At 46.2% G+C, this 26,146-nt stretch overlaps 1 protein-coding gene across 1 annotated transcript in view; it reads left to right on the forward strand.

Moving 5' to 3' along the window:
* Window positions 1–13,345: 13,345 nt before the first annotated feature.
* The window catches only part of LOC130402985 (BTB/POZ domain-containing protein kctd15-like), a 17,729-nt gene continuing 4,928 nt past the window's right edge, over window positions 13,346–26,146 (forward strand). The window contains exons 1-3 of the mRNA XM_056607080.1: window positions 13,346–14,058; window positions 16,642–16,817; window positions 23,545–23,689. Of these exons, the coding sequence (XP_056463055.1) occupies window positions 14,050–14,058; window positions 16,642–16,817; window positions 23,545–23,689 (330 nt within the window). The 5' untranslated portion in view covers window positions 13,346–14,049. The remainder of the gene's footprint in view (window positions 14,059–16,641; window positions 16,818–23,544; window positions 23,690–26,146) is intronic.

Here is a 26,146-nt window from a genome sequence, read left to right on the forward strand (position 1 = left end):
ACTGTACTACACTTTGTAGTGACTTACTATAGTATTTACCATATTACACTACAATGTCTGGAAAATTACTATTGTAAATCCCACACTTTATTGTAGTATATTATAGTATACTATAGTATACTACACTGTGTAGTAACTTACTATAGTATTTACCATAGTACACTACAATGTCTGGGAAATTAGTATAGTAAATCCCACACTATATTGTAGTATATTATAGTATACTATAGTATACTACATTGTGTAGTAACTTACTATAGTATTTACCATAGTACACTACAATGTCTGGAAAATTACTATAGTAAATCCCACACTATATTGTAGCATATTATAGTATACTATAGTAATATATAGTAGGCTTATACTGTAGTAAATGCTGTAGTAAACTATAGTATTTCTTTATACAATAAAATCTCCACATAATACAAATATTTGGCTTATGTTTCACATATTCATTTTAGGACAAATTACAGAATAATGAAAATATATATAAAAAAAAAGTATATTATAGTTAACTATAGTAATCTATACTGTACTACACTTTGTAGTGATTTACTATAGTATTTACCATAGTACACTACAATGTCTGGAAAATTACTATAGTAAATCCCACACTATATTGTAGTATAGTTTAGTAATCTATAGTATACTACACTTTGTAGTAACTTACTATAGCATTTACCATAGTACACTACAATGTCTGGAAAATTACTATAGTAAATCCCACACTATATTGTAGTATAGTATAGTAATCTATAGTATACTACACTGTGTAGTAACTTACTATAGTATTTACCATAGTACACTACAATGTCTGGAAAATTACTATAGTAAATCCCACACTATATTGTAGTATAGTAATCTATAGTATACTACTGTGTAGTAACTTACTATAGTATTTACCATAGTACACTACAATGTCTGGAAAATTACTATAGTAAATCCCATACTATATTGTAGTATAGTATAGTAATCTATAGTATACTACACTTTGTAGTAACTTACTATATATTCAAAAAGGATTCCAGACAATTAAGAATCTATGATGATTTCGCTAAGGTGAATACTGCTGAGCAAATTGTGAAGTTCAGAAAGACCCATGAAATACTTCTTTGCAAATCCCACACTATATTGTAGTACACTACAATGTCTGGAAAATTACTATAGTAAATCCCACACTATATTGTAGTATATTATAGTATACTATAGTAATATATAGTAGGCTTATACTGTAGTAAATGCTGTAGTAAACTATAGTATTTCTTTGTACAATAAAATCTCCACATAATACAAATATTTGGCTTATGTTTCACATATTCATTTTAGGACAAATTACAGAATAATGAAAATATATATTAAAAAAAGTATATTATAGTTAACTATAGTAATCTATACTGTACTACACTTTGTAGTGACTTACTATAGTATTTACCATAGTACACTACAATTTCTGGAAAATTACTATAGTAAATCCCACACTATATTGTAGTATAGTATAGTAATCTATAGTATACTACACTGTGTAGTATTATAGTTAACTATAGTAATCTATACTGTACTACACTTTGTAGTGACTTACTATAGTATTTACCATATTACACTACAATGTCTGGAAAATTACTATAGTAAATCCCACACTATATTGTAGTATAGTATAGTAATCTATAGTATACTACTGTGTAGTAACTTACTATAGTATTTACCATAGTACACTACAATGTCTGGAAAATTACTATAGTAAATCCCACACTATATTGTAGTATAGTATAGTAATCTATAGTATACTACACTTTGTAGTAATTTACTATATATTCAAAAAGGATTCCAGACAATTAAGAATCTATTATGATTTTGCTAAGGTGAATACTGCTAAGCAAATTGTGAAGTTCAGAAAGACCCATGAAATACTTCTTTGCAAACCTAATGTTATTTTGTGCAAATGCTTTTGCTACGTACACGATGAGTCAATTATTCTTATCAAGATGCCTGTATTAGAAAATGTTTAAAGTTAGTAAGGCTTCAATTGTACTCTTTCATTATTATATTCTGGCTGTTGTAGCCTATGCATGTTGTGCATTATGTTCTATATTTATGTGTGGTTTATGTTTCTACAATAAAATCTCCACATAATACAAATATTTGTCTTATGTTTCACATATTCATTTTAGGAAAAATTACAGAATAATGAAAATATATATATTAAAAAAAGTATATTATAGTTAACTATAGTAATCTATACTGTCCTACACTTTGTAGTGACTTACTATAGTATTTACCATATTACACTACAATGTCTGGAAAATTACTATGGTAAATCCCACACTATATTGTAGTATAGTATAGTAATCTATAGTATACTACACTGTGTAGTAACTTACTATAGTATTTACCATAGTACACTCCAATGTCTGGAAAATTACTATAGTAAATCCCACACTATATTGTAGTATATTATAGTATACTATAGTATACTACACTGTGTAGTAACTTACTATAGTATTTACCATAGTACACTACAAGGTCTGGAAAATTACTATAGTAAATCCCACACTATATTGTAGTATATTATAGTATACTATAGTATACTACACTGTGTAGTAACTTACTATAGTATTTACCATAGTACACTACAATGTCTGGAAAATTACTATAGTAAATCCCACACTATATTGTAGTATATTATAGTATACTATAGTAATATATAGTAGGCTTATACTGTAGTAAATGCTGTAGCAAACTATAGTATTTCTTTATACAATAAAATCCCCACATAATACAAATATTTGGCTTATGTTTCACTTATTCATTTTAGGACAAATTACAGAATAATGAAAATATATTTAAAAAAAAGTATATTATAGTTAACTATAGTAATCTATACTGTACTACACTTTGTAGTGACTTACTATAGTATTTACCATAGTACACTACAATGTCTGGAAAATTACTATAGTAAATCCCACACTATATTGTAGTATAGTATAGTAATCTATAGTATACTACACTGTGTGGTAACTTACTATAGTATTTACCATAGTACACTACAATGTCTGGAAAATTACTATAGTAAATCCCACACTATATTGTAGTATATTATAGTATACTATAGTATACTACACTGTGTAGTAACTAACTATAGTATTTACCATAGTACACTACAATGTCTGGAAAATTACTATAGTAAATCCCACACTATATTGTAGTATAGTATAGTAATCTATAGTATACTACTGTGTAGTAACTTACTATAGTATTTACCATAGTACACTACAATGTCTGGAAAATTACTATAGTAAATCCCACACTATATTGTAGTATAGTATAGTAATCTATAGTATACTGCACTTTGTAGTAACTTACTATAGTATTTAGTAAATCCCACACTATATTGTAGTATAGTATAGTAATCTATAGTATACTACTGTGTAGTAACTTACTATAGTATTTACCATAGTACACTACAATGTCTGGAAAATTACTATAGTAAATCCCACAGTATAGTAATCTATAGTATACTACACTGTGTGGTAACTTACTATAGTATTTACCATAGTACATTACAATGTCTGGAAAATTACTATAGTGAATCCCACACTATATTGTAGTATATTATAGTATACTATACTATAGTAATATATAGTATACTGTAGTAAATGCTGTAGTAAACTATAGTATTTTTTCCCCTGGGTGTTTACTGCCACTGCCAGCTAAATGTGATGAGTAATTTGGGAACCTTGTCACGAGTCCAATCCTGATAACGTTATCCAGCAACAGCTCCCAACATGACCACACGATGGCAGCACCGCATCAGTGTTACAAGCCTGCTCGACGTGAAGCGTTGGTTTGGAAGAATTAAACCCCCACAACAGTTGTGTCCATATGGCACACTGCATTGCCTAAATTCACACTTTATTAACCAAAGTAGGGCCACCAGCTGTCATGGCTGTGTATTGACATTAAAATACATCCACGCTGTGCAAAGAGCCACAACTATATGCCTTCTACTGGCATTGACATACATTATGCAAGAGTTTTAATGATCTTGAATCAATAAACACTGGATCTATAATTAAGCTAGTCACGCAGGCTGGTGGGCAAAGGGAGGTTCCTAACCTTGAGGCTACACACACACACAAACACACACACACAAGGTCGGCAGAGCTACTGGGAATGGAGTCATTTAGGTGATGGAATGGTGCTCCTGTTTGTCTCTTAATGTCAGTGGGATCTCGGTTTCGGCGTAAAGTCGACATGTTGCTGATGTATATTTTATGTAAAAGCACATCCCGGACATCTGTGCTGTTTTAGGGAGGCATGCAAAAATAAAGGAAATGTAATCTTAAAGTAAAGAGGGGGAAACAATAGCCTGTTAAATCCTAAGGATGAAGAGGCATTTAGAATCACTGGATGCTAAACTGTATTCCTTGTTTTCGTTCCTTCTGAAAGTATAACATCACTTGTGGAAGTGTCTCATCTGCTCTGTTTTACTGTTCTAATCTCTCCACAGACTAGGGGACAACAGACAACAATCACCTCTAGATTCACAATCGTGCGACACAAGAGTATCCCACTTCGTGCTTCACACACAACGATTATACCTAAAGTGTTTATTCATATATTTATATCTTAAAAAGCATCTTTTAACACATCTGGACTTCCTCCTAGTCGTTCTTCGGGGGTCTTGCTCTCTCAAATAAACCCTTCCGAAACCCCAAACACTCCCCCCCCCGTCACCCACACACCACCTCTCACTCCAGGGTGAACCCCCAAACACTCCCCCCTGTCACCCACACACCACCTCTCACTCCAGGGTGAACCCCCAAACACTCCCCCCTGTCACCCACACACCACCTCTCACTCGAGGGTGAACCCCCAAACACTCCCCCCTGTCACCCACACACCACCTCTCACTCGAGGGTGAACCCCCAAACACTCCCCCCTGTCACCCACACAACACCTCTCACTCCAGGGTGAACCCCCAAACACTCCCCCCCCTGTCACCCACACACCACCTCTCACTCCAGGGTGAAGCAATACTAATTCACCCGTTATCTCCCATCAGCCTCCCCTCTGTCTCCCCTCCGTCAGGCCGGGGGAGAGACGGAGGTGACTGAGGCGTCGGAGGAGGAGGAGACACCTGTCCGACGGCCCCCCCATGGCACCGGCCCTCCCAGTGGGGCGGGCGGAAATAGAACAGGAGAGAAGTGCACAAAACAAGGCAGCGCAACTCCGGCACCCGATCCGTTATAGTGACAGGCTGCCGGCCGCCGTGCTATTAGCCGTCCGCTGGGCGGGCCCCGGGGCCCCGGGCACGGCCCGGCCCCCGCCAGGATGGATCGGCCCCCGTCTCAGGACTCAATTAACACCTGGAGGAGGAGGTGGATTGCTTTTGAGGCAGTGCCCTCCTAAGGAGCTAATCAACGCTGGGGAGATGGGTCCTGATGTCCTGGGGGCCGCCGGGGCCCGGTGGGGGGCAGGTGCACCGGGCCCCCCCCGCTCCCACCGCGGAGGTCGGGGAGGGAGCGGAGGTCGGAGAGGGAGGGCAGAGGGAGAGCTCTGGCCGCACTAAGGGGCGATGGAGGGCGGGTCAGTGTTAGTGTTAGTGATAGTGTAGGTGAGAGGGGGTTGGGTTGCGGTTAGTGTTAGTGCTAGTTTGAGTGGTTTGGGTTATGGTTAGGGTTAGTGTTAAAGTTAGTGTGTGGGGGTTGGGTTGTGGCTAGGGTTAGTGTCTGTGGTTGGGTTGGTTAGTGTCAGTATTAGTTTAAAGGCTAGGGTTAGTGTTAGTGTTAGTGTTGGTCTTGTTAGTTTGAGGGGTTTGGGCTGTGGTTGGGTTGTGGTTAGTTTCAGGGTTAGCGTTATAATAAATAATAAATCCAAAAGATACGGAGAGCATTGGGAGTTCATTTCAAACTAAAACAAGATAATAGGCTATTTTAAGTACATCATTTGGAAAAAACGCTAACATTTAAAAAACACGCTTTTATAAGGATATATTCAAAACGAATCCGACAAGGTCAGTGGTTGCATAAAGATTTGACAGAGATGGAGTGTTAGAGAGACAGAGCTGTTCTCGTTATACACGATTGGGGTTGGGAGTTTGAACACAATTGCCTTTGACGAACGTTAAACAATATAACCCATTTTAAAACAGAATCGGGGTCAATGGAGAATATCCTATTTTCCCTCTGGCTCCCAGAGGTAGGGATACAAACCAAATTCAAACCTTCAATCAAGACCTTCAGAACCGATGAAGGGAGCAGTCACATGTGACCTGGGATGCCAACGCTGCAAAAAGAGCATCTTCCACTTGTATGTTAATTTAATGAAGGCCTTTAATGTCGCAGCCTTGAGGGTCGACTTTGCTGAATCTATTGTTTTATAATGTTGAACTTTTATTCCGTAGAATAATGAAGGAGAGCCTGTCGGGAGAAATGTTTAAACAGTATCTCAAAGTCATTCTTGGGTACCAATCACCATAAGATTTACATCTCGACTCACCAGATATTTTTAAGGTAAGATTACAGTAACAAGAACGGACATGAAATGCTGACTCCCTTTAAATGGAATGTTATTTCGTACCGTTTACAAGGTGTAAATGCGATGCATCCAAATGATTGCGTCATGAGTCCAGAGATCATTGCAGTAAGTAGTCCTACACTCTTTTCCTAATGAGCTCGGGGCTAGTTTAGAAACTGATAGCGTATGATGCCAGGGAGCGACGTGCCGGTCTTTGTTCCCATGAAACGAGAACACCACCCTTCAGTGCGAGAGGGCTGGCTTTCCACCAACTAAAGTTGGTGGGATTGCATGTTGGGACCATAAAATGTCATCAGCCAGCAGCCTGCGTCCATATCGGGGTGTCTGCTGCACACAACACTCTCTTATAGCCTGGGGGGGTGGCCACACTCGCTCCCACCCCCTCCGCCCGACACACACACGCACACACGCTCACGCATGCACGTGCACACAACACACACACCACACACACATACACACACACACACACACACATGCATTCACACATACAAACATGCACATAAACGCACACACAGAAACACAGAAACACACAGAAACCACTCCCATCACTTTTCTTTCTTTCTTTCTCTCCCTATCCCTCTCCCATCGCCGGTATAGACATGCAGTGACCCCTCCCTCCCTCTCCCCCTCTCTCTCTCTCTCTCCTCTCCCAGCCTGCAGTGACACCCTGCCCCCCCCCCCCCCGCCCTTGGGCTCTGGTCTGCCACAGTATCGGCAGCAGCAGAGGGCTGGGTGGTGACACACACAGTGGCGGCCCTACTGAGGACAACACATCAAACCCGTGAGCCCGGGGCCTGTCAAGGGGCCCGTCCCTCTCCCTGCACACACACACTTACACAACACACACACTTACAAAGAGAGACACACACATACAAAGAGGCACACATACATGCAAAGACACACACACACACACACACACACGCACTTACAAAGAGAGGGAGAAACACACACACATACAAAGAGACAGACATGCGCTCACACAGACACACACTCTCACACACACACACACACACACTCTCTCTCTAATCCCACTCTCCCACCATAACCAGTCTGCCTCCCTCCAAGTTGGTGGGTTAGGTTCTGAGCACCAGGAGGGGGGCCGCGTTCCAAACACGGGGGTCTGATCAGATAAGCTGTCCCATCACCCCCATGCCCCCCCCCCGTCCGCTAGCCCTCCCCGGAGAGTGACGGGCGGCCGCGATGACAGCGCTGTGATGAACGACGGCGAATATAAAAGCATAAGTCGCGGCGGGGCCCCGGGGCCGTCCGCGGCTGACGCCTCCGTGACACATGCATTCTAATGAGGCCGCTCTCCGGTGCCACCGCGGGGCCCCCGGGCGTGCTAGCGAGGGGGATGATATGTGATGCATAGCAGATGTGATTGGAGACATCTCGCTGCTCGCATTGTCATTGCTAACCAAATAGTGGCGGCGGTGGCGGCGGCGGCGGTAGCGGGGCCGCGGAGCCGTTTGCCCCCCCGCTCCTCGGTTCACACACGTACAAAAGCAGCCATGTTTGAAGTCGTCGCGCCCCAGACTTCAGGGCCGGCAGGGCCGAAAACGGATTGCAGAGGATTATGAAAGAATTTCAGCGCGGGGATCACTGAGGAAGAGAGGTCTGTCACTTAGCTGTTTGGACAGCGGCGCCCGCTGCTCTGTGACGGCACAGTCTCCTTGAAGAGCGGCGGCGGGAGGAAGGCGGAGCGGGAACGTCGACGTCGATTAGAGGCAGCTTTTATTTTTTGGGGTTTTATCAAAATGGCCCAAGCATCCGCGGTCGGTTTGAACAGTTTGGTGTAGAATCAACACAGAAATGAAGTGTTGGTGAAGGGGGTGGTAGGGGTGGTGGTGGAGGTGGTGGGGGTGATGGGGGTGGAGGTGGTGGGGGTGATGGGGGTGGAGGTGGTGGGGGTGATGGGGGTGGAGGTGATGGTTGGTGTTGGTGGGTGGAGGTGCCGTGGTGGTGATGGTGGTGATGGTGGCGTTGATAGTGGTGGTGTGGTGGTGGTGGTGGGTGGAGTTGGTAGTGGTGGGTGGAGGTGTTGGTGGTGGTGATGGTTGTGTTGAAGGTGGTGGGTAGAGGTGCTGGTTGTGATGGTGTTGGTAGTGGTGGAGGTGATGGTGGTGGTGGCGTTGGCGGTGGTGGTGTTGGTGGTTAAAGGTGGAGGGGGTGGTGATGGTGGTGGGGTGGTGGTGGTGGCAGTGTTGGTGACGGTGGTGGTGGTGGTGGGGATGGTGGTGGGGATGGTGGTGGGGGTGGTGGTGGTGGGGATGGTGGTGGGGGTGGTGGTGGGGGTGGAGGTTGTGGTGGTACCGGTGTTGGCGGTGATGGTGTTGGTGGTGGATATGGTAGTGCCGGTGGTGGTGATGGTGTTGTAGATGGAGGTGGTGGGTGGTGTTGGTCGAGGTGGAGGTGGTGGTGGAGGTGGAGGTGGTGGTGGTGGTGGTGGAGGTCGAAGTGGTGGAGTTGGAGGTGGTGGTGGTGGTGGAGGTGGTGGTGGAGGTGGAGGTGGTGGAGGTGGTGGTGGTGGAGGTGGTGGAGGTGGTGGTGGAGGTGGAGGTGGTGGTGGTGGCTGTGGAGGTGGAGGTGGTGGTGGTGGTGGTGGTGGTGGAGGTGGAGGTGGTGGTGGTGGCGGCGTTGCCGGTCATGGTGGTGGTAACCATTGGTAACCATTCGGTGAAAGGGCTCCATTAGCCTGAGGCTAACGGAGGCCTTCCTGCTGCACTCAATCTCTGCCACGGCGTGAAGCAGGAAGTCCATCTTAAACTTATTTTTTCATTGGTCATTATCCCTTTATAGCCTGCATCCTGCCTGTTATTAGAGTCTCAGGCCACACGATGGTAGAAAACCCTAAGATACACAAATACAGTATTTTATAAACTATTTAGTAGTATTCATAGCATAAGGGATTTCTCACTCAGCCTCATACACAAGCTTTGATCCGATCACAGAGCAGGCCTACATCAGCCGCGGAACAGAGCGCTGGTCACGGCAGATGATGACCGAGGCCTTCATTAAACTACCCACTTCATTTTCTATAACAGCAACAACATCTAGCATCTGGTATACACCCCGCGTGCCTTTGAGCTCGGCATTTTCCGAAAACCTAATTGCCGCCGTCACGCACTTGAGGGCGTAGCAGTGCTTGTTAGCTGCCTGCGACACAACGCCGGTCGTTCTATTAATACCCCAACACCGTGGCTGCTCGCGTCGCCTCTCGGAGAATAATGAACAATAAGTGTCACCGGCGCACCTCAGCCGCACGGCGCCACTTCAAGCAGAATGTCAAATGGCGCCGAGAACGCCCGCGATTGACAGCAAACCGGGATCCACAAGGCATGCAGATTACTAAAAGCAAGTTCTGAATGTTCTTTTAAACTTTTCTGTTTCTTCCATTTGCCAAAGGGAGGGAGGTGGGTGTGTGCCTGCGTGCGTGCATGCGTCTGCGTGTGTACGTGCGTGTGTGTGAGTGCACGTGTGTGTTTGTCTGTGTGTGTGTGTGTGTGTATCTGTTTGTCTGTGTGTGTGTGTGTGTGTGTGTGTGTGTGTGTGTGTGTGTGTGTGTGTGTGTGTGTGTGTGTGTTTGTCTGTGTGTGTGTGTGCGTGCGTGTGTGCATGTGTGTGTGTCTGTGCATGAGTGTGTGTGTGTGTGTGTGTGGGGGGGGGGGGGGGGTGTTGTTCTGACTGGAAGTGCTTGAAAGAGTTTCTCGAGGTTGCTGGCATTGGGTACGGATGGATGCGACTGCTGCGTGTGATTACCTCAGAGTGTCGTAGCGCTGGTACGGCCCTGTCGCGGATCAGGTGGGGCGCAGCCACTACACACCTGAGAGGCAGGAGTAGTGCAGGGGCTTCCTGGCAACAGGGCTGCTTTGCATCCATGTCTTTAAAGAGGCTCACGTGAGAATGGAAGATTATAATGTTGGATAAACTGACAAATACACGTTTTTAAAGCAGCCTGTTTGACAAGCCCCAAGGAAGTGTGACACTCTCCTAAGGAAAAGAAACATTCATATATATATTATTGGAGTTTCGTCAAATGTTGGGGATGTGGAGCATCACTCACAGTCGTCGGAAATACTTCACCTGGTTTGGCCGAAGGACTGAGGGAAGTAGGCCTAGTTCAGTCATGTTGTGTCGGGACCCGTTGATTCTGTACCGACAGTTCTGCAGTTTACCAGTAGATGGTGCTGTATCACATAGGCAGAACGCTAACGTGTTGTATCCCAGAGCAGTTGACTGCCGGTTGTCTCGATGGGCCCGAGCCCTGACCTAGTTGTACAGAGTCACATCCAAACCGAGGCACGGCAAGGCAGAACCGCTGAACGCTTTTCCAGGTCAAAATGGTCATTGTTGAATTCACATTCTATCTAATTTAGGTTCTGTTTTTGGTATTGCTGCCAAATTTATACTAATTTCTTTCTTAGAAAATCTATCTTCTTATTATTCTCTTCTATCTACAAAACAGTTGAGTCTATTGATTTGCTTTATCCTTTAATAATTTATGTCCAAACAAAAAATCGAATTCCATTTTTCCATTTTAAAACATTTTAAGGGTGCAGCGATTTGTGATGGGTAAATGTTCCTAGTGCTGGTTGAATGCTCCTAGTGCTGGTTTAATGCTCCTAGTGATGAATAGTCATGGTTAGGAGCATTTACTAGCAGCATTTACCCTTCACTTTTCAGCAATAGGAGCATTTAACCAGGAGCATTTATCCATAGCGTCACTAGGATCATTAAACCTTCACTATTCGAGCATTAAACACTCACTAGCAGACTTTAACCATCACTAGCAGCACTAGGAGCCTTTAACCATCACTAGCAGACTTTAACCATCACTAGCAGCACTAGGAGCATTGAACCATCACTATTCAGCACTAGGGCATTGAACCATCATAGCAGCATTGGGCAGCCCCGATGCAGGCTGTGGGGACTGACTCCAGCTCTGCTGCCTTGTGCCTTGCTCAAGGGCACCGGCAGGAACGAGTAGTAGCAGTAACCCAACACGGAGGACTCTTGGTCTGGGAGGAAAGCGGAGCACTGGGTGGACTGGAGACCAGCGTAAACACGGAGGAGAGAACACACTACCCCAGGGGTTCGAACTCGTGACCCTCTTGCTGTGAGGCAGCGCTGCAAACCACCGTGCCGCCCTGCCCCCTAAACTCTCTGGGAAGGGGGACATCCCGTCCCCGCGCTGCGGTGACACTCCGCTAATAAGTGCACCTGTTGGAGAACCTGCGGGCAGAGTGATTGATCTTCCCAGGTCATGCATTAATGTATCTCCCTCATTATCATATCATCTGGAAAGCAGTGGTAATCATTTTTTTGTGTGTTTGCATATTTACTCTGGCCTGCCCCTTTAAAAACTTGATATTTGAGTAACAAAAAATAAATATCAATTTTACACTCGTAATTTTATCAGACGTTGATAAAGGCATTTATCCACACAGGGAATTTCCCTTTTAATGGGAATTAGAAAGTCACCTTATCTCTCTGGCTTATGCAGTGGGAAATGAACCACTGGTAATCCTATTACGTGGGTCAAACACCCCGATCAGATCTGTAATCTATAGGCCTCATTTTCCACTGGAAATCAAATCAATACACCATGCATTGTCCTTAAAGTCCTGGTGGCTAATGTTGGTCTGAGCAACACAACGTGTGTGTGTGTGTGTATTTGTGTATGTGTGCATGCGGTTACCTTAAAATACAACTGGTGGTCAGGAGGCCAAACGGAGGGCTTACAGTCAACACCGAATGCAAATCTGCCAGATGACCTAGTTCCTCCTCCTTCACATTAGACACTCCACTAAAATCCATAAATTAAGGAAATTAACTGATGGGGCCTGGGGCCACTTTGTAAGCTATTTAAATCTTTAAATTTACAACATCCCTGCATGCTTGATGTAATTGAACTAACTCCGGGGTTGTTACTTTAATGAGAAAAAAAATGGTTACCCCTCCGGATTGGCCCCCCTGGAAACAACAAATCCACGCTGGGGGCCAGAGCGTTTTCCCCGCGAGCGAGAGATTTAGAGGAGCGCCCCTGTCTAGTAATGAGAGCTGGTGAATAATGAAAAGCTACAGGCCTCCTCTCACCTTCGTCTGCACCAGTGTTGAACATGGACGACGAAGTGAGTCTACTTTTAAAACAGCGTAAACAAAGATAACCCTCCATGCATGCTCCTCAGCATGATCAGTCTACTATTGTTCTGCTATCCACACACCAATAATAATTTCCTACACTGGTTGGCGCCAAATATCAAGGAACTGATGCTGGTTTGCACGATGCTGAACTATTGTGGACTTTAGGCTGCACACATTAACCGGCTCAATGCAGAATACATAATTCATAATGAACGAAAATAAACAAACATGCAAATCAATAAACCATTAAAGTCTCTTATTGGAGTACACCTATGCCTTTCCCAGTAACACCAGACAACCCACTTGCGCGCAAGTTTGCGCAATAAAAGCAACACTGCAGGCTGCATCTTTTGTGTGTATCTTGTGCAAAAAAAACATCTATATTCGTCCGGAAGCTTATCTTTTATTGTCCGCCGGTCGACAGGGCTCCTCGGCGTTGGGCAGGAGAAGCCTTGTTGTCGGCAGACATCTCCATCCAGCCGGGCTCCACAATGGAAATGGCGCGTTTGGCTGCAGGCGGGCTGCGAGGGTTGCTTTCTGCTCCGGCTGCAGCATGCATGTCGATAGACGTCATTTGCTTTTAATGGCCTACAGGAAATGTGGTGTAGCAACAACCCCGGACATTAAGGCAGAGCAGGGGACAAGGGGGGAAAGGAAACGCCGCATGCAAAAGTGGCCGGGAATAGGGGATATTTTAAACACGTTTTACTGAGATTACTTTGTCAACAAGTTAGGTGACTACTGTCTTTAATTGCCAAAGTAAATACTTTTTTGATGGACTGAGGTTATGTTGTGTTGCTGGTTTTAATTGATAAAGGCTGGAGATGAAAATGGATGCCTACTAGCTGGAGATGCCCGGGGGGGAACTATTACATCAGACGGAATGACAATGATTAAAATCCGCTTTTCCCTGCTCTAAAGCCATAGAGGAGTGACACTCGCCTGCAGACACCGGGCTACTGAAGAGCATCTCCAAACCCCCTGCAACCCGCAACTTATGCTCTGCACCGTTTATAGCGATATCTTTGACTTTTGGCGGACAGTAACATAAGTTATTATCATCTTTGCTTTGCTTCGTTTCGAGAAAAAGGGGAGTATCACGATTTTTTTTGCGTTAAGAAAATCGTCTGGCGGAGACTGGAGTTGAGCTAATTGTAGCCTAATCCCCTGGCCCAAAGGCGTCTGGGCAGCCGGAAGCCACAACTCTTTTCTCAGCTCTGTTATTTAGAGACGGATTATCGGCGTTCTCCTTCTTCCAGTAACAGTTTTATTCAAGCGAAAAGAGCCGGGGATTCTTCCACACACACAAACACGCACACACTGAGCGTGCGCCAAACGGAGCCGCGAAGGGGAAGGAAGTCGCTCCTCATGTACAAGGTAAGCACGCCGCCCGCCTCCCCGCGCGCCACGGCACCACACAGCTCGAGCGTTCAAAGCCAGCCTCGCGACAGATCCGGGGTCGAGACCAGTCAGCTTCGCGACAGATCCGGGGTTCGAGACCAGCCTAACGACAGATCCGGGGTCGAGACCAGCTTCGCGACAGATCTGGGGTTGAGACCAGCTTCGCGACAGATTTGGGGTCGAGACCAGCCTCGCGACAGATCCTGGGTCGAGCCACCGCCAACCGCGTGCACCCGATTGAACCCCCGATAGGAGCTCTTATTTTGCCTGATCCCGGGGTGGATTTGAATAGAGCAGGTCCTGGTCCTGGCGTAGTGGTGCTAAACCCAGGGCTTCCGAGAGGAGGGCAGACACGACCACTGCCCGGACCCTAGACACGCAGACCATTGCCCGGACCCTAGACACGCAGACCAACGCCCGGACCCTAGACACGCAGACCACCGCTCGGACCCTAGACACGCAGACCACCGGGGGACCACGACCATGTTCGAAACGGTATGGTGAAACCAACACTACTGACGGGATGCTGGGCAGACCCCTTAGACCGGTTAGCTGGGGCTAGCGACCCAGCGGGCGCAGAGTAGCTCACCAAAGTTCACTAGACCTGTACCCGAGGTTGACTCTCCTCCTCCTTCTCCGGTCCCAGGCGAGATTCGTTCATTCATCCATCATCCGTTTATGCATCGATCTGATTGTGTATGGTGATAGGGCGGCAGAATAACACGGCGTGTGGGTAGGATCAGAAGCAGGAGGTTCCTGCTCAAGGACCCGTAGACTTAAAGGATCACAGATGTCGGTGTGATGCTCGGTTCACATCTCCGCTATTGCAACCCGGGCCTGCATCACATCCTCAGCCTCATGCCTCTCGGTTATCTCGCCTACGGAGGGTCTGAAGACCGATGTGGTCACATTATCTTCAGAGGGGGATGGAGAGCAGCAGCCTAGTATCAGGACGTCATAATAACCACACTTGTTCACGTTGACAACAACTCAGAGTCAAGCTGGAGACGGATTCTGGCGGATGTTCCGTTTTATTTTCATCCGGTTCTTTCATCACACTTGTGTGTGTGTGTGTGTGTGTTTCGCTCGTCGTAGGTCGTCTTCGTTCGCCGGTTGATTGATTAATGATGCGGTGGGCCGGTTGGATGGTAAGTTGAGGCTGTGGACGGAGAAACAGTGCATGTGATGACCTATTCTAGTGCTTATTGTCGCTCATGGCACTGGGAAACCGGATAGCCACACTGTGTGTGTGTGTGTGTGTGTGTGTGTGTGTGTGTGTGCGTGTGCGTGTGCGTGTGCGTGTGTGTGTGTACCCCAAACTTCTCCTTTCTTTCTTTCTTTCTTTCTTTCTTTCTTTCTTTCTTTCTTTCTTTCTTTCTTTCTTTCTTTCTTTCTTTCTTTCTTTCTTTCTTTCTTTCTTTCTTTCTTTCTTTCTTTTTTCTTTCTTTTCTCCCTCTGGGTTTTCAAATGAAAGCGTGAAATGTCATCCCCTGTGTGTGTTGAATGAGCTTCATTCCACCCGGGACGTGTTCCCACTCTCGGCTCGGCCCCGCGGCGTCTCGCTCAGAGCAGCTCGTGTGAACGCGCAGGCGGGCCTGGCTGCGGTCTTCTGTTTACCCTCATAACAATAGCGGAATACCAGCTTCCTCCAGGAAAGGATCCATTACGGGTCAAATCTTTAATGTAACTTTCCGATCCCATAGTTGCGTCATTTTATTATAGCCTATAATTGGTCAATTATTAATTGATTCAATAAGTGACTGCTTGGGCCTGCATGTCATTCAAGATGCACACGGTGTGCTTTCTGATATTTAAGCCTAAGAGATAGATCAATGTTACAATTTATTTTATGGTTTAATGGTGCATAAGTATTTTTGGGAATGTTTTATTCCGACAACTGACGCCAATGATCTCTTGAGTCAAAAGCATCTAACCCGTTAATCAAACGGAAGGAAACAACTAAAAGAATATATATGTTAAAAAATGCATGGGACAATTCCAAGATTTAAATGACCAATCCGCTGCACTTTCTACGACAATTTTGTGGCGCTGGCAAAAAAAACAACATCCCAGATGATGCGCGCGGGAGGTGATAACCCCCCATGCGCGTGCGTGAGCGCGCGTGCGAGCGCTGACATGCGCGCGTTTCAAGTATAGGAACAAGGGGTTTCAGATGCCCCCGATTTCCCCGCCTTCAGAATGGTAGGTGGCTGAGTGTGGGCATATCGCGTCGACACTAGCGCCGACCTTTAATTAGAATATTGCAGCAGCAGTTTGTTTCTGTGCCCCTTGAGGCTGACACCTAGCGTTCCTCTCCCTCTCCCCGCGCCCCTAATAAGCACCCTCCCTCCCGGCCCCCGGGGCTAGAGGAAAAGATGCAAACATACTTCATTAGAGCGGTGACAATAATTCCTCCGCTAAACATTCGACCAGACAGACATGGAAGTGATCTGAGTCGCCTCGGAGACGCGCGGGTGGATTATTATTATCATCGCAGTTTGTCAGCAGAGTAGCGTCTCTATTTGTGATTCGATGGCTTTCATATACACTTGTTTTCAGGAAGGAAGAAGCATGTCGCGCCTGTCTCTGACGCGGTCCCCGGTATCTCCCCTGGCCACGCAAGGGATCCCTCTCCCGGCGCAGCTCACCAAGTCCAACGCCCCGGTGCACATCGACGTGGGCGGACACATGTACACCAGCAGCCTGGCCACGCTCACCAAGTACCCGGACTCCAGGTAGGACCTGCCGCCGCTGGGACGCACGTTGTGTGTGTTGTGGTTTAATTTGAGACTTTCAGACAGTTGTTCCAGATATCAGCCTGATAATAACGTTGTTTTAATTACACAGTGGAAATAATTATCAAGTAATTTACACTATTGTTGATGTTGGCGTGGTATTATTTTTTTTTGGCTGGTTGAAGTATTTTTTTTTATAGTTTAAGAGTTTGTTTGAAAATGTTTACATTTATTTAGACAGGGAGTATAGCTACCAAAGCATTCAGGTTAATGCCTGTTTTGTACACCTTGTTCTGTATTGTTACAGCCTGCTGTAAAAAAACGTTTTGTGACGTTTTTTTGTCAGAGTTTCATGACTCAAAAGTGAAGTTAAGTGTGTGATAAATGTATCTCTAATGGGAGGGGGTTGCTTTGTCCCACGTGTATAACATCAGTAAATAAAGTAGTTCATAAAGTGAATATTATTTCTGCCTGTTGTACTTCCCTCTGCGTGAAGATCACTCAGCTCTCACAGAAAGTAAAAGTAGGACGTTTTGGTGTCAGAGCTGCTCAATACGATGATTTAAAACCTCTTTATTCATATTCTGGACGTTAGTGAGTCCAATCATTAACCGGATTCAAGACGTCAAATTCTATTCTTCGGTGGGAGTGAAATGAATAGCTACAGTAGGCCTTCAATGTATACGTACATGATTCATGTATCATGTATAATTTACCATTCCCAATGCCGAAAATATACATTCCTAAAATAATCAGGACACATGAACAGAGACGATTGATCACATCACACAGCCTCGACGAAGCTGCTGAGTTCACACACCGATATCTGAGATTCAAAAGCCCCTGCTGGGAAAATAAACAGCGGCTGTTGCTATAATTCAGCGATGATGATGTAGAGCAGAAACAGTCCCATCGATCATCCACTCACACGCTATGATTACACCGTTATTAATTCACAATGCTGCACACAATAACGCAGTAATGGCTGGCCTTGTGTCGTAATGTTAAGTGCACATGTGTTCCTACTCCGAGTATTGTGTATTTATATATTTATGAGCATGCATTGCCTTTTAAAAGATGCAGGAGTGAATCTCTTCACTCGGTCGGCAGTATGGCAGCCGGCGTTAGACTCAGGCGATACTGACAGCCGTGTCAGCTGAGGTAAACAACCCGACACTGGGTTCATTGGGAGAGCTCTCTCTCTCTCTCTCTCTCTCTCTCTCTCTCTCTCTCTCTCTCTATCTCTCTCTCTCTCTCTCTCTCTCTCTCTCTCTCTCTCTCTCTCTCTCTGGCCCCATGCGTAAGGCCCCGTAAGACCCCTGGTCATCGCCACGGAGACGAGCAGGGAATACCTCCCGAACGATTTCTGACTCCCTCGGACCGGGGTGTTTAATGAGAGCCAACTGTTCTTGGGCAGGGACTTTCTGTCGGTTTGTTTGGATGTTTTGTTTGGCTTCACTTAGATCTGTGATTTGATGGAGAGATGTGTGTGCTAGGAATAGAGCAGGACATCTTGCACATTTCGAAAGTTTTTAAATAACGTGGTAAGGGTTAGTGTCCTTATTGTGCTGTTGACATACACATGTTATATCAATTAATTGTAAGGGAAAAGTGAACACATTTCGCTTTTTAAGTGATTAATGTAAAGTTTGACCCCTCGTTGACAATGTCATAGTATACGAATAACGTGTACATTTCATGTGGGGTTCACTATGAACTAGCTAGTGTAGCAACACCACTTTCGATAGTGAGGACATGGAAGAGGACACTCTCTATCCCCATCTGACTTTTTTCTCATCACTTCATTCTGCTCAGCTCTTTATCTGCTCTCTCTGCTGTGGTCCCATCCCTCTCTGACCCTGTCACTATGTTTGCCTTTCCCTGCTTTTCCTTCTCCCATTCCCACCAACCCATTTTCTCATTGCTCTCTCTCTCTCTCTCTCTCTCTCTCTCTCTCTCTCTCTCTCTCTGTCTCTCTCTCTCTCTCTCTCTCTCTCTCTCTCTCTCTCTCTCTCTCTCTCTCTCTCTCTCTCTCTCTCTCTCTCTCTTTCTCTCTCTCTCTCTCTCTCTCTCTCTCTCCCGCCCTCTGCCTCCCTATTCTACAGTGAGCCCCAGGGCAGCACTTTCCACTGGAGTCAGTAGAAGGAGGAGTTGTTTTCTGTGAATTAGGATAATGGCAGCAGAAAGCAAAACAATTACACCGGAATAGACGGAGCATATGCGGTGTGTTTAGCCAGGGACATAGCCAATGGGGTCGCACGACGTGACACCAGCCCCTGTCGAAATCTGATTGGCCGCCACGGGTGACCCTGTATCTTAATTGGCGTAGACCATTGTCCGTCAAGGCATGTGGAAAACACGAACAACAAGAGAGGAATGCATCTTGTAATTGTGCAGTTAATGGAAAATAATTGACATTTCACAGGGGTAGAAGTGGTTGACAGTATTCACATGATGTGAGTCAGATGCTCCAGGCGTACATAACTGTTGCTATCGCTCCTCAAATGATCTGGATCCCCCCTGTGTAAAGACCCACTGAACCACCACCTCCACATCCGCCACCATCTCCACCACCACCTCAAACAACCACCTCAAGCAACCACACCACGACCGCCACCTCCCCCACCAACCCCATCCCGACTACCACCACCAGCAACACCACCACTACCACCACCACCACCACGACCAAACCCAACCCCACTACCACCACTGCCACCGCCCCCACCACCACTGCCCTTACCACAAGCTTGACAATTTAAAGAACAAGGTTAAAGGAATTTAAAGTAGATGATGACTTTTAATAGATTGTCCCCTTAATAATGCAGCGTGCGAAGAGAAAGTTAGTCTAGTAACTAATGTACTGCTATTCATCTTCCTCTGCGCGGACTGTATTAAGGGACAGGGGCCATGAAACATTGATGGCCTCGCTCAGGGAGGACGATCTCCGCACTCACTCTGGAAATTGGGGCAAATGTTTAAGAGATGAGCGGGCTATTTTGAAAGGAGACCGGCACTCTTACACATGGGGCGGTTATTTCATTATTTCGGTCCGCAATGAGTCACTGAGGGGCGAGAGATGTTTGGGATTGATGAATCACTCTCACATCAAATTAAATAGCTAAAATGTACTACAAACCTAGAAATATATTTATGTAATAATAACATTATGTAAAGCCTCACTTTGATGCCTGCAGCTTCTCTGCAGTGCTGGTATCCGCTGAGGTTAGTAACAAGGGTCCTGCACCACTGATTGGCTCATATATTGGCTGCATGCTTTTACTGGTATAAGCCCAACCTGTCCGTCGCTCCGAAATACAATTAATAAATGCAAATGTTATAACCCTTATTGGTATAACAAAATTAATAAAAAGGGAACCGATGACTGGCTGGCTGGGGGAACTGCGGGTTAGGAACATAACTGCAGCCTGAGCTGAGAGGTGCACCTTATCTGCCTCTTACGCTCCCCTCGGCCCACCCTCTGTTTGACCCTGGCCGTATCAGAGGTCTGGCCTTCGGTGTCCTCGCTAACCACCTCTGCCTCATCTTCCCCCCTCCCCTCTGGACCTCAAAGCCTTCTGTCTCCCACACTCTAGTCGTTTTATTGTTCTCCTCCAAATCCAATCTCTCCTTGGCTTGTGTGTCTCTGTCTGGATTAATTCATCTTGTCTGTCTCGGATTCTCTCTCTCTCTCTCTCTCTCTCTCTCTCTCTCTCTCTCTCTCTCTCTCTCTCTCTCTCTCTCGCCCTCTCTCCCTCTACCTAAAATCTCAAAAACAAAAGGGCCAACCGGTCTCTCCCATCAGTGATGCATAAATATAAAAATAGAGAGAAAATAAATAAATACAGAAAGACTCAGACCAAGAGAGGAAATGGCGGGAGGGGGTATGGAAGAGGGAGAGAGAGAGCGTGAGGGAGAGAGAGAGAGAGAGAGAGAGAGAGAGAGAGAGAGAGAGATGGAGAAAGAGAGGGAGAGCGTAAGGGGGGGGGGGGGGTAGGAGAGAAAGAAAAAGAAAAACAGGCAGCATTTTAATTGCTTTTTAAAAAAGTGGAGATGAAAAACAGAGTTTGGCCCCGGGGGGTATGGTGAAATTCTAGCTGGGAGAATAGCAAGACCATATGAGAAAGGAACGCCCCGGGCCGAACAGGGAGATGAGTATTGGTTTTTTATAAAGCATTTTGCATCGATTTCCAGAGAGAAAGGGAGTGAGGGAGGAGGATGGAGACGGAGGGAGGCAGGGAGGGAGAGAGAGAAAAGGGAAAGAAAGGATGAAAGAACAGAAATTATAGAAGAGATGGCGAGAAGGGAGGGCGGTTGAGGAGAGAGGCCGATCCCTGTGTTCTGAGTCTTCAGACAAGTCAAGGAAGACACAGAGCGCGGGGCCTGATTCGCTCCGATGGCCGACTCAAAGGCTCCGACGTCGGGGTCACTTGCGTCTACCAGACAGCCCCCTGATCGGCACCAGATCCTCAAAGCCCCCAAACGGGAAGGCTTCTCTGAGATCCTTCCCAGGGTTAGGCCCGTGAAGACAACCCCTGCTGTTCATTGGCTGGTGGCTCTGTATGTAGGAAGGTTGCGACAGCGCTAGGCGCCCACGCTACAGCGTGTAGAGACAAGGGGACCAGGAAAACCTTAACGGCGTGATGCTGAGCGCTGACTACACGGGAGTGACGATAATGACGGTCTTGTTGCGCCATGCCAGGAATCGTCCCTCCAGAGGTGGAAGGAGGTGTGGAGCGAGGCCAATAGGGAGGCTACACTCAGAATCTTCCTCTTGGTTAAATTGCCCCTGTGGTGTTTCAGAGAAGAGGAGGGCTGTACTGAAATAAAAGCCCTTATAGTGGTTAAAAGTTGTGAAACTACGAAGTAAAACAGAGGAGAGACCTCACTCCATGTGACTCAAGTGAACAAGTGAGAGATTAGGATGAATACGGTTTACGACGCAGAGTGATTTAAAGATTTTCATGCTATGCTATTTTCTTTTAATTCATATAAATACAAATTGTAAGTTGGTAAATCATTGAACTCATTCTATTTAAAAGAGAGGCGAATCTGTAGCTGGAAGACGAGGCACGGACAAGAGACTCGATTAGTGTCCAAGCATGTCCCTCACGGCCAGGTCAAAGACAGCGTGTGATGAAAGCTTCCAGGTTTCAGCAATCTCCAGCGCTTTCCATTGATGAGTCCTCGTTGCTCAACCGCCGTCTCTCAGCAGTCTGGGGCAGACGGAGGTAGCTCGGTCACTGCAGAGCCACAGGTGTCTTAGTGTGTAGTGTAGTCCGGGGATTATAGTGGTGTAGAGTAGTGAGTGTAGGAGACGTTCAATAGGGACCAACCATCCTATTATACCCCATGAGGACCTCAGCCCTGTTTCATCATATCTACTTTTGAACAGAGACTACTCTAATGCCTGGCAGGGAGAACATCTTTAGAATACTGGGCTGTGTTGACTTGAAGTTGCTACTTGGTGTCAAATGGTTGACGATTGTGTGTAGAAAATGAGGAATGGATTAATTTGACGAGGAAGGATGTCTCTGTTGGTTGCTGTGTGTGATTGAGTTTGATGTCAAAACTCAGTGGCAAGTGAATTTATTTTTTGCTGAACATTGGGGGGACATGTTCCAAAATGACTGGATAAGAGGTTTTGAAGAGAGTAGTGACAACAAGGAAAATCCAAGTTTAAAAATAAATACACAAAGAAGGTATTCTAATAATTGCTAGTACACGTTTATAAGTTATTATCACACTCAACATCACACACCAAATGTACATATGCAAGAGCTGTCACAATATAAAGTGACAGATCTATCGTACTATTAATATTCTATGTACTGTAGCCTATACCAAATACTAAGTTAATATACACATTCATAACTGTTCATTGATGGATTCAATTATGTATGGCGAGATTTATGCATGATTTTTCAAATGTATTATTCAATCGTTCTGTAATAAATGCAGACTACGCAGTAGACAGCGCACAAAGCACCACGTATTACATATGTGCATATTGAATGAAGGAAGACATTTCCAGGAATCAACCTGTCCAAGTGATCATTAAACAATTTGGACTGGAGTACGTACCTGCTGTGACAATGGCATTAGCATACCACCTGCTTGCGCGTGTATGTCACCTTATCACACGCACACACACACACACACCCACACACACACACACAAACACACACACACACACACACACACAAACACACACACACACACACACACACACACACACACACACACACACACACACACACACACACACACACACACACACACACACACACACACACACACACACACACACACACACACACACCTCCGCCCCAATCCCTTCCCTTCAGACGGATGTATTATTTAGCGCAGTAAATTTGAACCTCTGCCATTAATTCCTGTAAGTACACGCAGTGTGTGTGTTGATGTGTTTGTGTGTGTATTGTAATCTCCCAGCAGAAGGGACACTTCAAACAGGTCTGAAGCGGAGGCAGTGCGCCTTAAGCCCCTTGTTTCAGCCTGGGATGCTGATGCATTTCAAGCTTAGCGCTAATAAAATTGAAAAATAAATGGAGGGTAATTGTTTCATGCATTCGGAGGCACCCTGCTCATTCCATTATGCTTCTCTCTGTATGTGGTTGTGCCTGTGTGTGTGCGCGTCTGTGTGTGTGTTTGTGTGTGTGTGTGTGCGCGTCTGTGTGTGTGTCTGGTGTGTGTGTGTCTCATCGTTCAGAATAAGCCGTCTGTTCAACGGGACGGAGCCCATCGTGTTGGACAGCTTGAAGCAGCACTACTTCATCGACCGCGACGGCGAGATCTTCCGCTACATCCTCAGCTTCCTGCGGACCAGCAAACTGCTGCTGCCCGACGACTTCAAGGTAGGTCCGGCCTCGCCCCCCCACAGCCAGGGACCTCCTCTGAGGTCCCCCTCCCTCTCTCTGGGGGAACCGACCTCTATGAGGGGATGTGGTCGTTTATATAGAGTTCCACCACCGTTCGACACAGTAAACAGTAACACGGAACCACTGTTTATCTGCAATGTGTGTGTGTCCGTGACAGGATGGGGTTGAATCAAATCGTAGTGTGTGTGTGTGTGTGTGTGTGTGTGTGTGTGTGTGTGTGTGTGTGTGTGTGTGTGTGTGTGTGTGTGTGTGTGTGTGTGTGTGTGTGTGTGTGTGTGTGTGTGTGTGTGTGTGTGTGTGTGTGTGTGTGTGCAGAAGTGACAAACGTGTAGTTCCCCTAACGGGCAATAGGTCGCTCACTGCAGAATCCACCATTCTAAGTCACACGAAAAATGGGTTCATTCTCGAAATACACAGCAAATAAATGGGATCTTCGTTCGGTTAGGATCCCAGCTATGTTAGAGGTCCTGTTTGACGGTTTTATTTCACTGAAAGTTATTAATGATCAGATGAATGATTTCTGGCAATAGACTACTGCCAGGCGGCCATTACAGTCCCGCCCACAATCCTCCAAACATGGACCGTTTCCGCTGCTGGTCACCAAAGATCTCAAACAATGGCGGCGCCAGTGTAGTGACATCAGACCCTATGATATGAGCGGTGTTTGATCTGCAGAGAGTGTTTTCTATCCAGGTGAACACAGGTAGATGAACCCTGCACAGCCTCTCTCTCTCTCTCTCTCTCTCTCTCTCTCTCTCTCTCTCTCTCTCTCTCTCTCTCTCTCTCTCTCTCTCTCTCCCTCTCTCTCTCTCTCTCTAATGGCGTGCAATAGGGCAGGAGGGCTTGCAGGTGATGCGTTCAGAGTGTGTTCCAATGCGTCGGGACATGCACACACACTCACATCCTGTGTGTGCCGTGCATGTGCACACATGAATTAACTCCCACACAGACACACACACGCACACACACTGACAAACACACGCCCACATATACACAAACACAATAACACACACTAACAACGTAATCACAATTACATAAAGACATGATACGTATTTGCTGTGAATGTCTTCACATTTCCCAATTCCATCAGGCTGGACCTCCAGCAGAGAGAGAGCACTCTCTTACTTTCTCGTGCACGCCCTGGCCTGTGGGCACTGGGTCCGCTCATCCATCTCCTACCAGGGAACTAGCTGATCCCAAGTTTCCCAGAGCCCCAGGCCAGTTCTCAGGGCCTGAGCAGTGAGTCTGAACAAGGCCCAACCCTCGAACAACAGCGTCTGACACGCAGCCAGCTCCACAACCCATTGAGTCATTAACCATTAGCACTGAGAGTTTTCTGGGGTTGTGTTTGTCGTTCTTCTCTCTCTCTCCTGCTTTATCCCAAAGGGGAAACAATAGAGCCAGTGTCCAATGAGGACACGTCCCCAAAACAGTGTTGTTTAATCTCATTACGTCTCTGCTTTGGCTTCGTCTGCCGCATGCCGTTGAATCTGTGCAAAGCTGAGGGAAAAGAGAATGAAATGCAGATAGGGAGAGGCGGAATGGAGCATGTCCTTATCTGAACACAATCAGGAGCCGGTCGCCCCGGGCCCGGTCTGTTCAGGCGCTGGCAGCCATAGCGCTGCTGTGTGTTTTGTTAAATCAATGTGAAAGTCAGAGCGGCGCAGGAGAAAATAGAAATGTTGTGTGTCTCCACCAGTGGAGCGGGATATCCAGTATTAATGTACTGTGCTGCCGTCCTCGCCGAGCCGAGCTGCAGTTAATCACGCGTGTGTGAGCAACGCCACGGCGTGATTGAGGGAACGTCGCGTTCCGGGTTTTTAGTACATAGAGGAGTGTCGCTGCGGCTGTTTGTCCCCGGTTCTGTTTGCGTGTGGATCGGAGGGGAGACATGCCATTGACAGTTTATTGTTAAGATAGTTGATTCCACGTTTACCTCGATGAAACATGATGAGGACATATTTTTGGGAGAATATTTGTCTTTCCGTAATTTTAGGATCCTAGCGGTTAACAAGATTAACGTCTATCTCTCTGTCTTCTTTAATCCACCTTCTGAATCTTCATGTAACTCTCTCTATGACACCCTATGTTTCTCTCTCTCTCTCTCTCTCTCCTCTCTCTCTTCTCTCTCTCTCTCTCCCCCCCCCCCCCCCCCCTCTCTCTCTCTCTCTCTCTCTCTCTCTCCCCCTCCCTCCCTCCCTCTGTCCTTCCCTGCGGTCCTGAGACGCTGCCTTGCCGGTGGGCGGCGGGGCTGGATCATTATTTCCCAGCTCATCCTGGCTGTCTGACCTGGGGGGGGGGGGGGGGAAAAAAGAAACCGTCTCACAGCCCTGGCGGCTCTGAGGGTCCGGGCGTCGGGGCCAGAGACCGCGGGCCGGACTCCGTCTCCCCCGCCCCGCCGGAGGGCCGCTGTGTTGTAAGGCCCGGGATGAG

This window comes from Gadus chalcogrammus, chromosome 14 (genome assembly GCF_026213295.1).
Source record: "Gadus chalcogrammus isolate NIFS_2021 chromosome 14, NIFS_Gcha_1.0, whole genome shotgun sequence".
NCBI lineage: Eukaryota > Metazoa > Chordata > Actinopteri > Gadiformes > Gadidae > Gadus > Gadus chalcogrammus.